This window comes from Drosophila biarmipes, chromosome 2L, assembly GCF_025231255.1.
Source record: "Drosophila biarmipes strain raj3 chromosome 2L, RU_DBia_V1.1, whole genome shotgun sequence".
In the NCBI taxonomy this organism is placed as follows: domain Eukaryota; kingdom Metazoa; phylum Arthropoda; class Insecta; order Diptera; family Drosophilidae; genus Drosophila; species Drosophila biarmipes.
The window spans coordinates 11,880,119-11,894,073 of NC_066612.1; the positions used below are offsets into that span (position 1 = coordinate 11,880,119).

At 40.8% G+C, this 13,955-nt stretch overlaps 1 protein-coding gene across 3 annotated transcripts in view; it reads right to left on the minus strand.

Annotated features, from left to right (window-relative positions):
• Nucleotides 1-13,955, minus strand: part of LOC108032616 (protein numb) — a 30,047-nt gene that overhangs the window by 2,980 nt on the left and 13,112 nt on the right. The window contains exons 1-2 of one of the 3 annotated variants that reach the window (XM_017106554.3): nucleotides 9,997-10,536; nucleotides 10-327 (exon numbers count right to left, since the gene is read on the minus strand). The exons of 1 other annotated variant lie outside the window; for it this stretch is intronic. In XM_017106554.3, the coding sequence (XP_016962043.1) occupies nucleotides 10-90 (81 nt within the window). In that variant the 5' untranslated portion in view covers nucleotides 91-327; nucleotides 9,997-10,536. Of the gene's footprint in view, nucleotides 1-9; nucleotides 328-9,996; nucleotides 10,537-13,955 lie in introns of those variants that run through there. One more of the 3 variants, XM_050884840.1, reaches the window with a different exon arrangement.

Sequence of the window (13,955 nt, forward strand, 5' to 3'; positions counted from 1 at the left end):
GAAACCTACCCCATTTTTAACGTCACCGAATTTTCCGCGTGTGAAGCCGCGCTCGAGTGGTTCGTGCGTGTGTGACGAGGAGTTTCCCATGCCTGCTCGCTAGCTCCTGCTCTCGCTCGCACTCACTGTACTCCTTCGGCTGCCTTCGGGCGTGAGTAAATTGTCGTGAATAACCGTTACAAGCGGCCGCCTAACAGCGTTGCCAGATGTCCGTGGGCTTTTCTTGTATCGGTTTATTGATCCGTTTATTGGCTCGTTGGTCGCGCAAATTTATTTGTTCATTGAATTTGAGTTACTGATTTTGATTAAATTAAATTGATGGGCGATCTGAAAGTGTTTAGAGAGAGGTTGTGGTTATAGTTTCGGGGGGTACGAGGCGTTATCAGCGGCTGACGTCTCCAATACGCATGAGTCACACACTTTCCTTATCGCTATCGACACATTAAAGCACTTTGGTTTATCGGCTTTTGATTTTTTTTTCAACGCCCCCTCTTTCGACTGTCATTGGGCAGATATCAAATGTGTTTTTCGAATGGATGGTGCATTATATCGTTCCCCTACCCTCTATGATCCGCTAAAAGCTTTCCGGTACGAGATACCGATACCAAACCTCCACGGCTTGGCCCGAACTAGAACTGAAGTCGGGAGGAGCAATTAATGGCAACGGCCTCCAACCGCTTATCGCCCCGTGGGCGGCATGGGCTGTGGGCGTGGCCGGCAGTCGGGTGTCTCACGTAATTGTTTACACACATATTTAATATTTCATTCTGGTTTTTTTTATTTACCATTTATTTGCTTTGACTTCGCCCGAGGCTTTTGTTTTCCCAGCGCTGCGGCGACAAGGACTGACATTTTTGTGACTTTATCACATGCCTCGTATTGCGGCAAACTGTTGATAAACCAAGCGTCCGTAATTATCGCAAAATCATAACAAAACTTTGTATATCTTTGGTTTTTGCAAAAAAATATTGTCTCCGATTTGTGGTCGTTTGACACGGCCTGAGGTCCACAAACGGGGATATTTTCGGTTGCCCTAACGTTTTATTTTATTTTTAATAAATATGTACACTTAAGTGGGCACAAGATAAGCCCACCCATAAAGCATTACCCAGTGTATTATGTGAAATATTATCTAATATTTATGTGAACTAAATAAGGGTAATCTATTCACTGTCCGCTGAGAGCCTGAAACCCAGAGTCGCCATAAGAAGGCCTAAACTTCGACTACCCACCACTGCATTTTCCCCAAGCTTTTCCACGCTTCAACCAGACATCTCACGTTCTTCGACCATTAGTCTGTTCATGTTAATTGGGCTTATTTGTCCAGCTTGTTGTGATTCGCTTCCCGAGTACTGAATGTTGAACACAAAAATGTAATGCTCCATTCTTGAAGCCATTGCAACCTGGGGAGGGGAGACTTTCTTTCTGGGCACTTAAGCCGTTAACTGTAAATGTTACGAAACCAGTTTTTAAACACATTTGATTTACTGCCGAAGGCCAGAAGCTCGGTTCTTGACCAAAAAGCAGGCAAGGGCGATCCCACAACTTGTAGCTTTGCTGTGACTCTGGCTTGTGATTTGGCTTTTGGTTTTCTGGCTTCATTAGAAGGCGTCCGAGGAAGGGCGTTGACTCGGCCGGGAGATGCTGTTTGACTGCATTTTTCCCAGCCCAGCTAATCGAATTGTTGGCAAGAAAAGCTTGAAAAACATTTTTTAAGTGGGTCAGAGGTTTATTGGAATGAGATACACAAGCTCTTGGCTTTGGCTTACAATATTTCAGGGTGCTAAGAGGGCAACCAATAAAAATAAAATAAATTTATTAAAAAATCAAGAGAGCGACATCTTGGCAACTGGTATGAAGGACATTTACTTAAATGGGCTCAAATTGGCAATGGAAAATATTCTTTTAAGGTCCAAGTCAACTACTATTATTAGCCCATAAATTCCACCATAATATTTAACTAACCACTTTAAAACCCCATAATAAAAGAACCAAACTCTGTCGAAAGTTTTGTATCTATGATTCATGGCCTAGGCATGCCGCAGAGAGAAGGGCAGCAGCGAGCAGAATAAAAACCAAATCACGCACTAAAAGTAAACATGATTTCAGAAATGACAACAATAGGTTATAGCTGGTCATAGCCATATCGAAGACGAAGGGCTCGGGGATCAGGGTGTGGGGGCCACCAGCCGGAAGGGTTCATTCAACCAATAACGCAGACACGAAACAGGTTCCAGCCGTAAAATCTGTGTACGTGTTTGCCCGAGAATCGGATCCGACTGCAGTTTGCTTTGATAAAAGCGAAAAAATAATATAAAATATGGGTGGCGAGAGATACTTCTTCTTTATCAATGTTTGCCCGATACGAACATATTTATTTTCCTCTCTGCGATATGGTAATTAATATGAGGCGCTAGATCGGGGTATTTTCCATGACAAAGCAAACAGAGTGGGTAATTTCAGACAAATCAAATCGATGGAAGATTACTCCTTTTGAGGAGTAACCGAAATTTCCTAGGGGCCCTGTTCAAATAGTTGGAGTGCTATTATAGCCCCAGCTAATTAAATTTCGTCTGCCCCTTCATTGACCTCTGACCATTCTTGGCGGTCCAGATCCACCCTAATTAATTCATTAAACTCTTTCACAGCTGCCCAGTGGACCACAGACACCAGCACAAATCATTCGCCACATGGCTGTCGCTCCACTGGCTGACGAATTGCCGTGCTAGAACATGGCGATTTTTTCCAGTTCGTTTTTAATTTAGCATTAAACAATTAACCCTGGCACGACAAAACAAGCGCAGTCAATGACACTTTTATATATCGGATCGGGGCATATCTGTATGGGCGAGAACATATAGTAATTTGTATTGCATAACCGCAATCAAGCCGCGATGTGGAGTGGGAGCACATTGGAGGTAATTAAATGTTACTGCGCCCTCAAAAGGCCATCGACACTTGTTGCATACGCTGTGAAATGCCGATGACTTCGCCAACAGTCTAGCCTCCATTCCGTGACACTTCGGAAATGCCATTGCAAAAGTTCCATCCTTTCATCCCACAGAACAGCAACTCCCCCAAGCCCATTGCCCATCATCCTCCCAGCGATGACTCCGTATTTCTATGCCAAAATGTGGGCTAAACTTGCATTTCCATCACTCCTATGGACTGTGCTTTCAGGATATGGCTGCTGGCACTCAGATATTGGATATGAGATGATGGTTTTGCCAAGAGATTGCATCGGAATGATGGCTGGGTACGAGCTTGCCTTAAAATAATAATTGGATTTTTCATTCGAAGTTGGACTCTCCGATGAAAATTGCACACTGTGAGAAGAGCTAAAAAAAATCCATTTCCATGATGGTCCTTCAAACTTCCATTGCAATTTGCTGTGCTGAGCTCGTGCTATTTGAATTTTCAGTTTGAAACTCCCACAGCATTAAATTCATTACCCAATGTGGCGTTCTAAACTCTTCCTCTTCAGTTAACCTCACTTCTAGGTATTCATTCGTGTCAGAACTAGCATTACAAAATGCATTTCATACGAGTTCACACGCTGCAGTAATGGTCAGAAAAGGATACACGTTTTATGGCTTCCTTCTTCTTTTTTTTTGCCAGTACTTGATATAAAGTTATAATTATTCCCGCCATACGCTTCTCTCTGTCTGCTGTCCTCTTTTTTATTTTTTGGCCGGGCTAGGGGTCTTATCAACCACCACACCACCGCCATCGAGTTGCTCTGCCCCTTGATCCTCGCTCCGCATCCTCGTCCTTCGGGGGTTGCCCTCCACTGCTGGAATTTATAATTTTAATGCTCTTCCTTGTGTCGGTGGTCGTGGGAACTTTTCCTTTTTTGTAAAATAAATTTGAAATATATCAGCCAGCGCTTTGTGTGAATATTTAGTGAAGCAATTAAGCGCTGTGTGCGTGAGTTTGTGTATTTTACATTTTTTATGGCTAGTGGGAGCCGCACGATAATGACTTCAATTAGGCAGCCTAATAAGGTGCAATGAAGCATGACTTCAAGGATATTTTGTCCGGAAATGAGGCATAATATTTGTCCAGCGAGATTTTCAAAGGATTTTTGAAAGTATTTATGAGCTCTATAGGTTGTAAAACCTAGAATAAGTGTGGGAAATGTTAAAATAATTTTAATTAGGATTTTTAACAACTTGTAATGCTATGTATCGCCTCTTAAGAATGCTAACTCAACTCTTTTCCTGGCCATAGAATTTGTCGCATCTAGGTCCATAAATTTCGGGCTAACCCCTCTGGAGCTACCTCAGCTAATTCCACATAAGTTAATTCTAAATAGTGGAGGAGAAAAGTGCAGAGGTTTTAAGACAGGCCAACATCTGGGCAAGCAAAAAGTTCACTGGATAATAAATCTTCAGAGAAAACAGCCAACTCCCGCTGGCTCTTTCCCATTTCAGTGTTGGCTACTTTAAAGGAAGTGCGCAAAGAATTCGCAACCAGAAAGCCAAAAAAAAGGCTTAAGGTAAATAATGAGACAGCCACAAAAGATCTCAGCATCTGGCAGAGACTTTAAGGGAAGCATGCGATTTTTTTTCGATGACGCTATTTAACATTTCAAACACAGCTACTTCTTATAGAAAATCCAAAACAATGACAACGAGCATAGAAGCCGAGAAAGGGTACAAAATAATTGCCAAGAAAGAGTTTCTTGAACTCCGTGGGATTTCGCACAGGGAATCCTTCGATCTTGAGAATCCTGAATCGCTCGCTTGGGTTACTTCATGCACGGATGCTTAGGAATTTCACACGCTGACCCAAATGCACCCCTAAGGCGGCTGGAAAGCCAGGATTGGGCGGAGGGAATACCTATGCACCCATGTCCTATGCAGGCAGGGTCCTAATTGCACAGGGGTGTCGGGCGCAGGGTTTTGTCAGCGAGGGAATGCATTATACGAGTGGGTATTGTGGAAACTGCGCATAATTATTGGCTGTCAATTGGGCGTTGATCTGACCATTATGGGCCCTTCCTATAGGGTATACCTGGTTCAGGACAGAGGGTGGGAAAAGCTAAGTGTGAGAAACAAAATAGGTGACTAGGGATGCTGGGAAGATGCAAAGAAAAGACGGGAAAGTGCAACATTCTTAAAGATACATACGAAATATTTAGGGGTTCGGAAATATAAATGATGTGGTATCGGGAAGGATCATCATTAAAGTAGTTAGATCTCTTTGTAAGAACTATGATATATTATTAGATATTTTAACTTATGCAATACCCTTACTGTTTGCCTGGATATTTCAATATTACCAGAATATTTGTATTTATGCATATGTATCTTTAAAATTGTGTAACCGTCCCCAGTATAAATACAGATCCTAACCGTCCCACCACATCCTTTGACAAAACCAACTCCGATACGAGTACTTCCAGCTGAAAACACTTGAGAGAAACCTCAAAAACCCGACGAACGGAAGTAGAAATGCAGGCACAAAAAATAAAAACAATAGGCACGCCTGCGAGCCATACACATGTGAATGTTTTGAGTGCGGAGGTACACTCGTATATATGGATGGTACATAAACCTTATACCATATACCCCAGAAGGAGTGTTCTGTCCCGGGGAACACGAGACATGCAAACACGGGGAAAACGTTTTCAGCGGGTCACAGTACGAAAGACTTCGGAACTGTTTGCATCTGTCGTTTGGAACGAATGCAGCCGTTGTTGTTGGGCCCCCTGTCCCTTTTCCTCTTTCACTCTAAAGGAGCCAGGATCCTGCCATATGTTCGGTGCACGTGGCAAGGGATTCTCGAAGGATTCTCCCGAGTCCTGCGCAGTTAAGTGGGGAGGGGCTCTCACACATGCCGCCGTCTGTTCTCGACATAGTGACTTCGATTTGCCACGATTTCAGGTAGACGAATTCTCTTGGTTCGTGTCGTGCCTCAACAGGATGATCACAGATCCTTGTTATCCTTTGTTGGTTTGCCAGCTTCGCATCTGCCGGCTCATGAGGTTCAATCTCGTTCACTTTCGTATCTGTAAGATACTTTTCTGCGAACTACTCTTACGAGTCGTGTTTACACTCATTATGCAAATGAATATGTCGGTGACTCAACTTGCTTTGGCATACTTTACACAAGTTGTCTGAAATTTTTGGAGAACCTGTTTCTCAGCCTGGCAGCACGTCAACGCCATTAAAATATGCAATTCAATGGAGCCAGGAAAAACAAAAAGAAATTTTCAACAACCAATCATTTAGCCAACGCACATTTATCATTATGCATTCATAACTCATAAAGCGAGGGAAAACACGAGAGGAAAATCACTGGGGACTTCTAAGAACTACTTTGATATGTACAAGAATTTGTAATGCGTTGAAAACAAATTCCTGGGGCAACTTCCACTAGAAATATCATTTGAATTTATTCAATGCTTATGCTGAATTTAAAATGACCCCTGAAACTGGATACAATCGCTTAAGCATGGCAGAAAAATATTAAGTTACGACACCAGAGTCAGAGCCTTGTTTTTTCCTTATCCTACTGCTGATCTCCAGAAAACCTCGTGTAATCAAGGTACACAAGATGTAATATTTTTCTTTGCCAGACAGAAGCAAACTAGAGACTAGCTGAAGAGCTCTTTTATCTGACAGATTTAAAATGGGGAAAGGGATTTTTGAAAATGTGACTTTGCGATAAGCCGGATTTTGTTTGCTTAAAAGTTTCGTGGAAAGCTACGTGACATCACCAGCAACTATGTTTAGATAACTGTCAGGTTTAGATGATTATCCAACCGATTTATGGCGCTAAAGGTCGTCGAGAACGAGGAGCGTGGTCCACCGAGCTGTGAGGCATTGGAAAGTCAGCCAAGCCTGACGATTTTCCAAACTACTGTCTCCCACAAATTTTCCAGTGCCATTCTCTGCTCTGATTGCGATAATTTTATGGCCCAGAATAGTGTATAACCACGTTAGTTTTCGCTGTTCTATTTGTCAACGCTTGGCTGTTGATTCCCGGTAAATAGACATCATAACAGCTGTTGGCCAATTGCCTCAGCAATTTCCGGGTGCCAGCGCCCAAAAGTAGGCAGTGCAAACAGCCAACGAGAATAATCGATAGGAAACTAAACAAACAACCCATATACGCTCGTCGAAAGAAGCCATCCTAGTGTTCTGCGTGGGCGAAGTAACTGTGGGGCAAATATCCCCCTATTTCCTCATTAAGCCAGCTGAACAGGTGTGCCAACTGTAGTCGGGGACAACAAAGAATTTGGCGTAGGCAAATAAACATTCTATTTGGGTATTAGCTATTGCGATGACACGATAGAATGGCATAACAAAGCCAAAGTAATTACATTTACGAGGGCTAAACTTAGCTGAATAAGATGTCATTTTCCGAAAATCGATTGACTATTTTTAGACTACACGAAAATCAATGATTTCTAAAGATCACAAATTTATATTTGTAAATTCCCCTAAGGCTCATTAAACAGAACAGCTTAACTACTTATGAAAGTTTTGCAAATTAGTTATTACATGAACTGCAGCTATTAATTAACTTTGATCAAAGCCTGACAGAATGATGTTTTACTAATTTACCCACTGAAACTGATATACAAGTTTAATCCCCCGTCAAAGCTTAGCCAACTGACAGACCGGAAATTGAACTTATACATCAGTGGCTATAAAAAAAGGAAAATAAGACAAGGAGTATGAAATCTCGTAATCACATTCAGCCATGCCCTTTGACATTCTGAGGGCTCTGCGGTTTCGGCCAACTTGCCGAGCCGAAAGCCAAGGCCAAGTTATTACCAACTTGGCGTGTCGATTTAGTCGAGGCCCTCGAGAGGCGAGAAAACTTTTTGGCATTAATGCGAAATGTTTGCTGTTCAGGTTCACGGCTAGTTAGCTATTGGCAGGCCAGGAAAATGTCAAGAATGAATACCAAGAAGCTGGCAAACTTCCAATACCCTTTGAGGCTCATAAGCGTAATTTGTTGCCGACTTTCAGGGCAATTGCAAATGCTCTTCCAGAAGGATGGACAGAATCCCCGGTGTCTTTGCTGGCACATTAATTGCGAAATTTGCTATAAAAATGCGCCTGGTAATGGCAGCCGCATTTAAGTATCAACTTAATGACAAAACGTTTACATGCATAATTATCCAATTTTTTGCATTTTTAATTTCCTGCCTTAGATGCAAAATTCCTGAGCCCCCCAATGGGGCATAGAGTGGAGTCCACAAGTCCCGGGTCCCAAGTTAATGGCCCAGAAGTTGCAACTAGCTGGCAGCCATGACTTGGACTTGCTCTTGGACTTGTTCCCGTGTTCTTGACTTCTCTTTGTTGGCTGACTGCCTGCTGCTGCCTGTTGTTAATCATCTGCGTGGCTGCATAAAAATAGAAAGGAAATTCCATGAAATTAAAGTTTTATGCAGCCGCGGCCGCAGCAGCAGCAGCAGCAGATCAAGTTGAAGTTGAAGTTGAGGTCTCTCTTCGGAGCTGCGGTCTTTGGGATGGAGCTTGAAGCGCTGGCCCGGGTCTTAGCCAAACGTTTAGCGAAAGCCGCCTCTCGAAGAATGCAGTCGGCTCGGCATAATCGAAAGGCATGTGAGAAAAGTTGGACTCGGCTGGCAGCCAGCCACCAAACCGGTTCCCTCCGACTCAACTCGGCTCCTCGGGCCCAGAGTTGGCTCAACTCAAGCCAAGCCAAGTCCAACTGCACCCAGGTAGCATTATGTTCTTACTTTTGCCCTGGCTTGTTACCAGTTGCGCTGGCTTTTCTTGGAATGTTTCTGAATGGTTTTTGCCGGAGCTTTGCGCCCGAAGTTTTTATGAACTGCTGAGATTTATAATCCGTTCAGGCTGAGGCGGTTGAGGTAGCAAAAATGCAGCATAAATCAGGCAGCCCTTTCGGGTAGTCGAAGCCCCAAGATCTCGAAGAACATTCCATGTAAATCAGCCGCCCCTTCATAGCTATGCAAAGCAAAAGTATCTCATAGTTTGCGCCTGGAAAAACAAACTCTCTTCTGGCGAAAGCCGGGGCCAAGTTGGCATTTAATTACATTGTAATTATAATATATTTTCACCCACTCTCTGTTTGGTTCCGTTCTCACCCGCCCCCAAAACCAATTCATTACTCATTTGAATGGGAAAATTTTTCCATTTTCCACTTTTCTTTTTTGTTTGTTATCTTAGTAATTTATGCAGTTGACAGTCAAATAATTTGGCACACGGCATACATTAAAATAAATTAACTAGACAAAAGGGCTGGGAAAACTCATGTATTAAGAATTTAACTGCAGAAAGTCATTGGACTTTCAAAAGTATTTTAAACTTAGGGGCAATAATACGAAAATATTTACCAAAAAAATCGAAATGAGCAATATTTAAACACTATCAATTTAAAATTTGTACACAGTTTTAGTCATGCCAAGTGATTCATTGTCACAGACGTGAGAGACTGGAGACGAGTAGAATCCAGTCAATCGTAACTTTGTGTACTATACATTATATATACGTTCATGTGATGTAGCCAAAAGCAGCTAATTGCAAATTGTGTCTATTTATTTCCTTTGTTAGCCCTCTCAAGTGCAAAACGCAAAGATTTATTGACTTTTTAGCTGGTAAATTATTCCAAATTGCTGGTAACTCCCTGATTACTATCTTTAAATGCTGAAAAACGCTTTTTCGTATTTGTGTTTGCTTATTACAACAAAAAATGCAAATAAACTTTAATGGAATTCGAGCTATCTATGTCAGTTTAGACAGCTGTTAGCCATTTTCTGTACCATTGTGTTACACTAATGCATATGGAAGACGTCAGAAACTGAAAGTTTTACAAAATTTAATGTTTTACAAATGTCAAAGCAGCAACAACAACAACAGAGCCATGGAAGAATCATATGCAAATCTGATTTTGCACAACCAAAAACTCGTTTTAGCCTGGCCCAAGCTTGGAAGCTTAAGTCAAGCTCAACCTGGCCTGTTGTTACTGGTTTTGGTGTTGTGTTCAAGCATTTACCATTTATATATCGGGATCGGATTGTGTTTGAGTGGTTTTCGGGGTATATCCCAAAGCGAAGTTTCGTAGTCAGTCTGTTTTTGTTTTGGTCACATCTGGGAGTATAATTAATAAATACGAATCCGGTTCGGGCCTTATATAATTCTCTGGCTCATTCAGTGGATTTTTGCCGACGTCTCGGTTTTAACGATTTCTCAATTCCAAGAACACGGCACAAGAACAGCTCACAGCACACGGAATGTGGGGAAAATCGCGAAAAACACCAAGCCGAACCGATGAGAACGATCCCCCAAAAAGACCCCGGTAAGTGGTAGATGGACGTACGGATGGTTGGGATCGGTGCGGCCGAAAGGATTTATTGGGTTAACGTTACCACTGTCGTAGCCCCCCCGGTGGTGGAAAAGGTTTCTGCTGACCTCACGCGGACATTGGGACGACCGACGACGACGGTGGCCAAAATCGAATGGAAGCGGAGGGAAACGGAACGCGTTTGTCCGGCAAGCGGTAAGCGGTTAGCTCGGTGCGACGACTCAAATTGCTCTACTGTACTAGGTACTGGGCAGACGGCGGCTCACCGCTCAGCGCTACGAGGTTCGAGTGCGGAGAGTGAGCGTGCTAAGAGCGGAAGAGAGCGACAGCTGTTGCAGGGGTGTGTGCCTGTGTGAGTGTGCACTGAGGGAAACCTTAGCAAAATTGATTGTCATATTTGAGATTTGGTTGCCCTACAAACTGATTTGATATGATCTCCAGTTAAAATAGTCCAATATAACCTACAGTGGTCTTTTTTGTGATCCTCGTCTAATCTAATTGCCAATTGTAATTTTAATTGCTTTAAAAGTAACTATAAGTGTATGAAAGATATCTAAGCATAAGTAAAATAAATAAATAAATATCAAGTACTCTGATCTTAGGAAACTATGCATCATCATCGATCGACCGAAGTCTTAAATTTAAGCCACAACGATTTCAAAAAATCAGAATTAAAAGAATATACTTGTTTTTTACTTATAACAAAGAACTATTTCAACATTTTAGTTAATTTTCATTTGATTTGATTGATAGATATTTTTTGAAAATAATTGTTTTAAAATTTATTATATTAAATTATAGATACGAAGTTCGATTGACTGAAACAGGGAAAGAGAGTATAAATCGCTTCCAACTGATGAAAAGAAATAAAGAAAATGTGTAAAAAAAATATGCACCAAAAAAATTGTTTTAAAAACCCACCCACAACCATTATCCATTTTCTAGGTTTTATTTTTATTGAATCCCCCAAAAAAAAACCCAGGTAGCTTGTTAATAGCGCTTAAAGAACTAAATTTAATATATCTCAAAACTATTCGTTCTGCTTTCCGAGATCAAACCTTTTAAAATAGTCTAAAAATAGATTTTTTGCAGTGTAAGAGTACGTTTTGTGGATTTGCTCAGTTCCATTGTGTTTATTTATTACCAACAACGACGACCGTTCTGCTTCTTCCATCTCACCTCCGCTTTGCTGCATTTGTATTTGTTGTGATAATGATAAAACGTAGCTTGTAGGTTTTCTAGAGTGGGAGGGAGACAGCCTGAGTGGCAAGAGCGAGAGGGAGTTGAAATGTATCTGGCTAGGTACAATCTCAGATGCGCTGCATTTTAAAGATCGCTATTTACTGGACATGGCTTAAGAGATATGCGGTCAGGCTTAGTGAGGGCAAGTTCTAGGTAAACACTAGCCTATATCCATTCTTTAAGTCGGGGAATTTCCCAAAAAGGCAAAAGGTAGAGATAAGATTACTGAGCCTGACGGCTTAAAATGGATTTTTAATTATATTCTAATAGCTTAACCAAACGGATTAATCGTAAGAATTTGTCCAGATGTGCAACTCAAAATAATGGCACCAAATTCTTGGAAAATATTCTTCAATTACTTAAATTATGGAGTTTCCAAATATTTTTAGGTACATAAATAAAAGGTACAATATAAATTTATTTTGAGATATGGTAAAAAAGAAAGTATTGTCAATAATTTTAAATTTATAAATAACCAAATTATGTTTTGACAATGGAAAATTTAATGAATTTAAAATAATATCTATTTGTACACAAAATATTTTGAGATTTAAAAAATCGTTGTTTTTTAAGTGAGAATATTGTATGAGCTTCATAATCGACTAATAAGTATTTAAGCCATTAAAAATGATCGATCCCCCAAAACAAAAGTACAAACTAAACATATGGATTTAAAAACATATTTTTTGCAAAATCCAAATTTGAGATACCCTTTCGAGCGATAGAAGGGCACTCGAAACCAGTTGTTGGTTTCGATGGTTCTGCAGCTGCCAGTTTTTTCACATGGAGAATGGAGAGCGAGTGGAGGTTGAGAGTGATTACGGCACTCAAGAGAGTCATTAAAGAGAGTTACCACCAAGTATCCGAAGTTGAAACCAACGCAAAAGATGGCCAAGTGGTTATGAAATGCCACCGGACAAAGAAATGGAATGACAAGAATAATAGAAAAAACTGATTAACTGAACAGTAATCAAGGCTCGGTAATCAATGTATTGAACTTATCGATTTGAATTAGTTGCCCAACCTAAATTCCGTGACAACAATGGCAAAATGATCGATCGAAACTCGAGAGCGGAAACCGGAGAATCGAAGAGCAAGAGGCAAGGTCGTTGTTTGCTCCCTAAGAGAAACCCCCGACCTAAGAGACGATAAGATAAATCGAAATGACAGATAAATTTCGCAGTGTGTGCGTGAGAGAGAGGTAAATAGAAAATAAGACAATTTCTCAGTACTGAAACGTGCGAAAAATGGCAATGCAGCGGCTTTAATCCAGGTAGCCCATAAAATCAGGTAGTAAAGAAATGGTATCAAGACTATTGGGAGCAAACCATTGCTACCCACACATGGCTCCCAATCGCGCCAACATTACCGCTTAAATGCAGAAAAAAAAACAGATTGGTGCAATCGGTGCAACAGAAATACACTGGGGAAAAGGGGAAAACTATATTATTTATATAATGAAATTATATAATTGCGTTAAAAAATCCGGAAATATTTTTGATATAATCATCGTCATCATTTTAATTCGCTTATAATATTCGCTTATAATAATTACTCGTTTTTAAACTATATAATAAAATTTTTGCCACTTATTTTTGACAAAAGTCAAGCATAAAATAAATTAAATCTTGAGAAGGAAAGTGGTTAAAACTAGAATTATAGCACAATCTAAAAATAATATATTTTCCCAAAATGTTTCCAATTCAATGCATTTTATATCATATATTTCGAATTGTGATATTTCTCGAGAAAATAGATATATATCAATGGTTTTTTTTTAAACTGAACAACTTTAATATTAATGAATGGCATTTTGGTTAATACTGTTAAAAATTTAATTTTTCTGCGTGTTAAGTGTGTTTTAGCCATTACAGCAAATGCTAGACACTTTTAGATAAACCATAATAAAAACAGCTAGCAATGGATGGGGTAAACCCTGGATCCCAGACACGCCCACCCACCTTCCGCCGCCCACCGCTAACGAAGAACTCCATCACCGGGTGAATGAGCAGACAAAAGATAGTGCCAGACAATGGGAAAGGTGAAAACGGATGGGGGAGCTACGGGAAATAGTGGAATGGCCACAAGCCGAGAAATCAATGTCAGTCAATGAGGTTGAGGGGCGGACAAAAGCCACATGTGCAACCTAATCAAAATTTCAATCAAAATGCGCAAAATGCTGCATTGAAAGGCTCAGACAAATGGCAACAAACGCGGCTCAAACACACACTAAAAGGCTTGCATGAGTAATCCAAGCCAATACAATCTAACTTCCTCGAATCGAACACAATCCGGCCTGTAATTGTGATTAGGAAGCCAATTACTGATATAAATTGGTAGGTCAATTGTTTTGGATTTCCATTGCGAGACAAGAAGATTAACAAATCAATTGTTAGGCAATAATTGAA